We start from the raw sequence: 7811 nt of genomic DNA, 5'->3' as shown, positions 1-7811 counted from the left end.
AAAAAAAAAAAAAATCAATCAATAAATACTAAAGCACTGTAAAGGCCACTGGAGTTTTGTCTCTTGGGGTTCTGGGGAGTGCTTACTGTTACATGTTTCTTTTTCCTGATGCCAACTACTCTTTCTGAGCATCTAGCATTCTGTACATCCAATGTATTTTGTAAGCATTTGTATGAAATAAAGTATTTGGTGGTTTAATTATCCTAAATACCTATATTTAATGTTTACCTGATGGCCTTTGTCAGACTAACGTAAGTTTTGAATTGGAAAATATTAAGGATGTGTGAGTTATAAGTGGTATAGTTTCGATTGTGACTCTTGCTAGGCAATGGTGTTATGTACCTTTAATCCTAGCACTTAGAAGGCAGAGGCAGGTGGATCTCTTGAGTTCAAGGCTAGCCTGGTCTACAGAGTGAGTTCCAGGACAGCCAGGGCTACACAGAGAAACCCTGTCTCAGAAACAAACAAAAAACAAAACAAAAACAAAAAGAAAGAAAGAAGAAAAGTCAAAAGAAACAAAGCAAAACAAAAACCCAAAAAGTAGATTGTGACTCTTGCTTGCTTTACTAAATGCTATACAATTACTAATCAAACAAGAAAATATGTAAAATGATTCTCTTATAGTTATTTTTCTGTGTTTGTACTATAATCAGTGCAAAGATAAATATTTTATATCTTATTTTCTGCTTAGAACTATTCCAAGAGAATGTTTTATTTTTCTAAGCCAACTCTGTTGGGCCTGACAAGTTTTAAAAAAAACACAGATACATACTTTTGTCAAAAGTATTATGAACTATGACAAAAAATTCTAGGTATTTTTTTTTTCATTTTATTTTATAGGGGGGCGATTTGCATTGGAGCAATGTGCATGTTAACGGACAGCTTGTGAGAGTTTTTTCTCTCTTACCACAATGTTGGTCCCAGGGATGGAACTTGAGTTACCAAGTTTAACTGTACATGCTTTTCTGTTGAGCCGTCTTACTGGCCATAGACAGTGTTTTCTTTGCTTTTGTCATTATTCTTTATTTTTTCAGTTTTTGACAACATCCCTGTCATCACAGTCATCTGTAGATTTTCAGTAACTCACTAAGCTGAGGTACATCCTAATGTAGCATAGATGCCAAGCTGACATTTCACAAAGAAGCGTAGCACATTGTTTTGATGATTGTGGTGCTAGGAATTGAATCAGGGTCTCCTGCCTGCTGAGCAGACTGACAAAACTACTTCTCCATCCCTACAGTATTATTTTGATCAATAGTTTCTGAAGCTTAGTAGCTATTAAGCCATATCAGTATATTTTGAGGTAGTGGTTATCCAAAGAAAACACTTCAATCTTCAAACGGTCCAGTAATTTGTGTTCTTTGGTTTTCCCTTTTTTTTTTTAATTTTTTTTATTTTTTTATTTGTTAGTTTGCTTGCTTGTTTAGGTTTTTCTTTTTCCTTTTTCTTTTTTTTTAAAGATTTATTTATTTATAATATGTAAGTACACTGCAACTGTCTTCAGACACACCAGAAGTGGGCATCTGATCTCATTACAGAGCGCTGTGAGCCACCATGTTGTTTTGCTGGGTTGAACTCAGTCCCTCCAGAACAGCAGTCAGTGCTCTTAACCACTGAGCCATTTTTCAGCTCTTGTTTATGTTTTTCAAGACAGGGTTTCACTGTATAGCTTTGGCTGTCCTGGAACTCACTCTGTAGACATACTAACCTTGACCTGACAAAGATCCGCCCACCTCTGCCTCCCAAGTGCTGGGGTTAAAGGCATGTGTGCCACCACGAACACATTGTTCGTGTTCTTAAGTAGAGAGTGGGAGGTAGGGGGTGTGCGATAGTAAAGATGCTTACTGCCAAGCTAGATGATCTGTGTGTCCTCAGGTCCCACATGTTAGAAGGAGAGAACTAACTAGCATGCATACATGGCGCACATGGGCCCACATACATACACATAAATACACACACAAAATAAAAACATTAAGCAATAAAAAATAGAATGTATTAGTCACTAAGAAAAATACACCAAAGTTTTGATTACTATTGCATGAACAAGCAGTAGAGTTTAGTTGAAAGGAATAGTATTAATAAATTGTCTCTGGGTAAATGTGCAAAATGTAATTCAACTTACAGTTTTGTTATTTATTGTTATAGAGACATCTAAATCCTATATTTAGAAATGTTTTAGATTCTGGAGTGGTGGTGGTTGATTTTAACAGTTAAGTGAATGACTAATAAATATATTGTTAATGCTTGCTTTTGTCCATTTGCAGCTTAAAAAACACTACACATCAAAATAATGATCTGCTAGACTGCTAACCCGAGCATCAGCTTCCACAATGCCTGTGCAGGCAGCTCAATGGACAGAGTTTCTGTCCTGTCCAATCTGCTATAATGAATTTGATGAGAATGTGCACAAACCCATCAGTTTAGGTTGTTCACACACAGTTTGCAAGACCTGCTTGAATAAACTTCACCGAAAAGCGTGTCCTTTTGACCAGACTGCCATAAACACAGACATTGATGTGCTCCCTGTCAACTTTGCACTTCTTCAGTTAGTTGGAGCCCAGGTAAGTGTCCAGTACTTTTACTGGTTTATTGTATCAGTTGTCAAAATTAGTTCTTTAGCTGGTACAGAGCATGTTGAATGGTAGTCGATACCTAAAAGGTGTATTTACTTTTTGTGATGTGTTCCTACAAAGATTTTTCTTACTGCTATAAATTCTTAAGCAAAATAATGAATCCCATTACAGTTATATATTTCTTTGTTCTGACTTCAATACCAAAGCCAAAATTTAGATATATAAGAAACTGTTTGTAGTTGAGAAACTGTTTGTGTGAATATATCAGTATTTATTTGTTAAGTCATGAAAAGAAGTAAAATCAGAGGTTTAGTTAGAAAAAAAAAACTAACTAAAGCCCTTAGATGGAGATTTTGTTGATCTTATTTGTAACTTCAGTTGGTTGATCGTATTATCAAGTAACAAATTCTGTTCAACATCTTATGCCCCTGTATGTTGTGCAATGACTGTTCCATTTTATATAATTTTACTGAATCCTAGCAAGAATGTAGATTTGATAACTTTTATTTGATGAGGGTCTGTTCTATTGTACATATGAAAATAAATATTCTTTTTTCTTTTTTTTCCTTTCTTTTTTTTTTTTTTGGTTTTTCGAGACAGGGTTTCTCTGTGTAGCCCTGGCTGTCCCAGAATTCACTCTGTAGACCAGGCTGGCCTTGAACTCAGAAATCTGCCTGCCTCAGCCTCCCAAGTGCTAGGGTTAAAGGCATGCGCCACCACGCCAGGCAAAAATAAATATTCTAAATGTTCTTTCTGCTTTTTACCTTAGCTCTTTAGGTACCTTTTACCCCTACTTACAAATGAGGAGAAGATGAAATTTCATACATGGCATGGTAAAAAAGTAAGAAAAAAGTAGCTTCTCCTGGTGGCACATGCTTGGAAACTCAGCACTTGAGACAGGAAGATAGAGTTCAGTGCCATTCTGGCCTACACAGGAAAACCCTGTCTCAAAACTCAAGTGAAAGGAATAACATCTAAAAAAAGAAGAAAACAAAAGCCCAAAACTAACTAAAGCAAGTAGTTTACAGTTCTATTAGAAAATTTCCAGGCTTATTTAGTAAATTTAATAACCCACTGTGTTCATTTTTTTTAATATCTTGATAGATGAAGTTGTCTTTTTAAATACTCAAAATCTGTTTTCACTGTTTTAGAATCTTGGCAGTAACTCTGTAGTTAGTAGGGTTATAGCTTAATTGGCAGCATACTTTTCTAATGGGTCATAAAATAATGATATCTCTTGCCAAAGTTACACTTTAAAATTCAATAAAATACTTAATTTTTTGCAATAGTGCTAGCTACTGCCTGTCTTCTATAGCGCAGGCAGTCTTAGTGTTCCTTCTGAATAAATGTGTTATTTTAGTATGTAAAATAACCTATGGATCTATGCATTGTAACACAATCTTTTCAGGCTCATCTCTTCACTATCTCTACTTATATTGGTCTCCTGACCAGTTCTTAGATATGTTATGTATATTAATGTATAGGGATTTTGAAAATGTCTTTGCCTACAACGATTCTTTCCTCTCTACTTTCAAGAAATTACAAATGTTGCAGTTCTCCAGAAAGTTTATTATGAACTACACTAGTAAATTGCAACCCTTCTCTAGTTCTTTCTTGTGTGAATGTGTCTATCCATGTATGTATCTGTATGTAGGGATGTGCACAGCTTTAAATCCTTACCTTTATTTTTGTGTGTCTCTGTGTGTGAATGTCACATGCATACAGTTGCTCTAAAAAGGGTATAAGTTCCTTGAAGCTGGAGTTACAGCTATTGACAGTTGCCCAACATAGCTGAACCTGCAGCATCTGGGAGAGCACCAAGAGCTCTTAACCACCAAGCCATCTCTCCAGTCCTCTCCATATTATATTTCATTTCATTTACAGTTGCATTGTATTTTCATTGATTGCCTTCTAACATAGTATTTGTTTATTTATTGGCTTGTCTCTTATCTCTGTAGAATTTGAACTCTTTGAAGCAAGACATTTTCATTTTCTCTTTGGATTATTAATGGATCCATACATAGTGTAGACACATGAGAAATGGTTTATAAATGTCAGTGTTTGTGGGATTGGATTGAACTTTCATATAACATTATAAAATATGTAGAGTTATTTTTATTTTGCATATGTGGAATTTGATACCAAGTAAATAATTTTTTCAAGGTCAAGTTTACCTACATTTTTTATTTTTTATTTTTTTCCTTTTTCTGGTGGTAGAGGTTAAACTGAGGGCCTAACCTCTGCTAGATGAGAATTCTCATCATTGAGTTATATCTCTGGCACTATCTATCAAGGGAGTATAGATCATAAGTTATAAATTTAATAGGTAAATCATATAGAAGCAGTACTAAATGGTATGTGGTAGAGACAGACTCCCTGACACTTTCTTTTTTGTTTTGAAATACTTTTAGATTTACAAAGAAGTTGAAATAAAGTAGTACCAAGAATACTTGTATAACGTTCCACAACTCCCCTTATATTAGCATCTTTTGAAAATTTTTAATTTTATGTGTTGTTTCTGTGGGTGCATATGTACATCTAAGTACAGTGCCTGCCAATGCCAAAGATGTTGGATCCCTTGGAGCTGGATTTACAGGTGTCTGTGAGCTGCCCAGTGTGGGTGCTGGAATTGCACTTGCATTCTCTGGAAAATTAATGTATGCTCTTAATATCTAAGCTATCTCCTGCAGCCACCTCATATTAACATTTTCCATAATTATGACATAGTTAGGAACTATAAAAGATTAACATTTATAAAATATTGTTAAATTTAAAGCTTTGTTTTAAGTTGACTTACGGCTTTGACGTAGTGTCTTAGTTGGGTTTTACTGCTGTGAACAGACACCATGACCAAAGCAAGTCTTATAAAAAACCATTTAATTGGGGTTGGCTTACAGGGTCAGAGGTTCAGTCCATATCATCAAGGTGGGAGCATGGCAGTATCCAGGCAGGCATGGCACAGGCAGAGCTGAGAGTTCTACATCTTCATCCAAAGCCTGCTAGTGGAAGACTGACTTCCAGGCAACTAGGGTGAGGGTCTTAAGCCCACACCCACAGTGACACCTATTCCAACTAGGTCACACCTATTTCAACAAGGCCACACCTCCAAATGGTGCCACTCCCTGGTCCAAGAATATACAAACCATGACACTTATTTCTGTATTACAATTTTATATTAAGATTATTAGCAGATTTATAAAGAGAAGGTGCATGAGCTGAATGAATGGACCTCTGCATATTTTTTTTGTAGGTGCCAGATCATCAGTCAATAAAGTTAAGTAATCTAGGTGAGAATAAACACTATGAAGTGGCAAAAAAATGCGTAGAGGACTTGGCACTCTACTTAAAACCACTAAGTGGAGGTAAAGGTAAGTTCATAAGAAGTGTTGTATTGCTGTGGATGATCTGACCATGTGTTAAATGTTGAGCTCTTAACAGTTGCTTGAGTCACTGCCTGTCACTGAGCCCACAGTCTATTGGATGAATATACAAGTATAATAAATTATTTTAATTGCTTTGACAAAAGCAGAATTTTAGTTTATCACTGTTTTCCTGTTAGCTAGCTATTCCTTATAAATGTAATAGTTTTTGAATGAGTCAAATATTTATTTTGTGCCTGCTAATAAAACACGGACTTGGGATGCTTTCAATACTTTATAGGAAAATACATCCTTGACCTACATGTAAAACTTATTATTTCAGTAAAAGGAAAAACTATAATAAATAGTATGATGAACTAGGTTATATAGTGAAATGATAAATGATATAAAAAGAAAATACGTAGGGTTTAGAATATCAGTGATAGAATAATGACTCTTAAAAGTCTGTAAATTTTTAAGAAGGTCTAATGATGCTCTTGTTTAGAGGGTGGCTTTTGAAATTGAATTGAGGTAAAAGGTGTGAAGTAGGTACCCATGTAGTTTCTGGAAAAGTGTTTTCTAGGCAGAAAGAATAGCCATCCAGGGTATTGTCCCCTTGTCCAGAGGAGAGTGTGCTTGGAGTAATGTGAGTGAGGAAACTGTCATAAGAAAAGTTGAGGTGAAATATAGTGAGGCAAGGTGATATACTGACTTTCAGACCATTTAAAGTCTTGAACCTTTGCTCTGAGTAAAGTTGGGAAGTGGTGTTGAACAGTGATTTTTGTTTTCAAGACAGGCTTTTTCTGTGTAGCTCTGACTGTCCTAGAACTCACTTTGTAGACCAGGCTGGCCTTTAACTCAGAAACCCGCTTGCCTCTTCCTCCCAAGTGCTGGGATTAAAGGCATGTGCCACCACTGCCCAGCTTATTGTTGTTTTTTTAAGATTAAAATTTATATTCACTTGTCAGTAAATTTACCTCTAGTTCCTTTATTAAGACAGAGGGTAAAGTAAATATCAACATATATTTGGACAGATCCAGCCTATAGAACATGGCACCAAGATGAAATCTGAAGCATTTAAGAATTAGGTTCTTTATTTCTATAGAAAGGTAATAAACAGGGACAGAATATTCACTTAAAAAATAAAATTATCGGGCTGGAGAGATGGTTCAGTGGTAAAGAGCACTGACTGCTCTTCCAGGGGTCCTGAGTTCAATTCCCAGCAACCACATGGTGGTCACAACCAGCTGTAACGGGATCTGATGCCCTCTTCTGGTGTGTCTGAAGACAGCTACAGTGTACTCGAATAAATAAATAAAAATAAATAAATTTTTTTTAAAAATTATAAAAATAAGTAAATAAAATTATTAGATAAGGGACTCATAAAGAGCTATTATTTATGAATTAAATACAGGTGATGAAAATTGTCTTTATTTTAATTGAAAATGTTGTTTCTTTTGTCTCCATTTGTTAAAGGTGTAGCTAGTTTGAACCAGAGTGCCCTGAGCCGACCAATGCAAAGGAAACTAGTTACACTCGTAAACTGTCAACTGGTGGAAGAAGAAGGTCGTGTCAGAGCTATGCGAGCGGCCCGTTCACTAGGAGAAAGAACTGTGACAGAACTGATACTGCAGCACCAGAACCCTCAGCAGCTGTCTGCCAACCTATGGGCTGCTGTCAGGGCTCGAGGATGCCAGTTTCTAGGGCCAGGTAAAATAGATCACCATAACACTAAAATGGTTATCAGACTTTGAAGATGCCAATTTTTAGGGCCAAAAAAAAAAATCCTGACATAGTATAGTCTATCCTGACATAGTATATCCTGACATAGTATAGTATATCCTGACATAGTATATCCTGACATAGTATAGTCTATCCT

The 7811-nt window shown here is 35.8% G+C and overlaps 1 protein-coding gene across 1 annotated transcript in view; it reads left to right on the top strand.

The window, feature by feature from the left end:
• Nucleotides 1–7811, top strand: part of Rc3h2 (ring finger and CCCH-type domains 2) — a 47026-nt gene that overhangs the window by 2685 nt on the left and 36530 nt on the right. Inside the window, exons 2-4 of the mRNA XM_021156902.2 lie at nucleotides 2265–2561; nucleotides 5824–5941; nucleotides 7409–7642. Coding sequence (XP_021012561.1) covers nucleotides 2331–2561; nucleotides 5824–5941; nucleotides 7409–7642 — 583 coding nt within the window. The 5' untranslated portion in view covers nucleotides 2265–2330. The remainder of the gene's footprint in view (nucleotides 1–2264; nucleotides 2562–5823; nucleotides 5942–7408; nucleotides 7643–7811) is intronic.

The sequence above is a fragment of the Mus caroli genome, chromosome 2 (genome assembly GCF_900094665.2).
Source record: "Mus caroli chromosome 2, CAROLI_EIJ_v1.1, whole genome shotgun sequence".
NCBI classification, from domain to species: Eukaryota; Metazoa; Chordata; class Mammalia; order Rodentia; family Muridae; genus Mus; species Mus caroli.
This window is presented reverse-complemented; position numbering and strand designations above follow the sequence as displayed.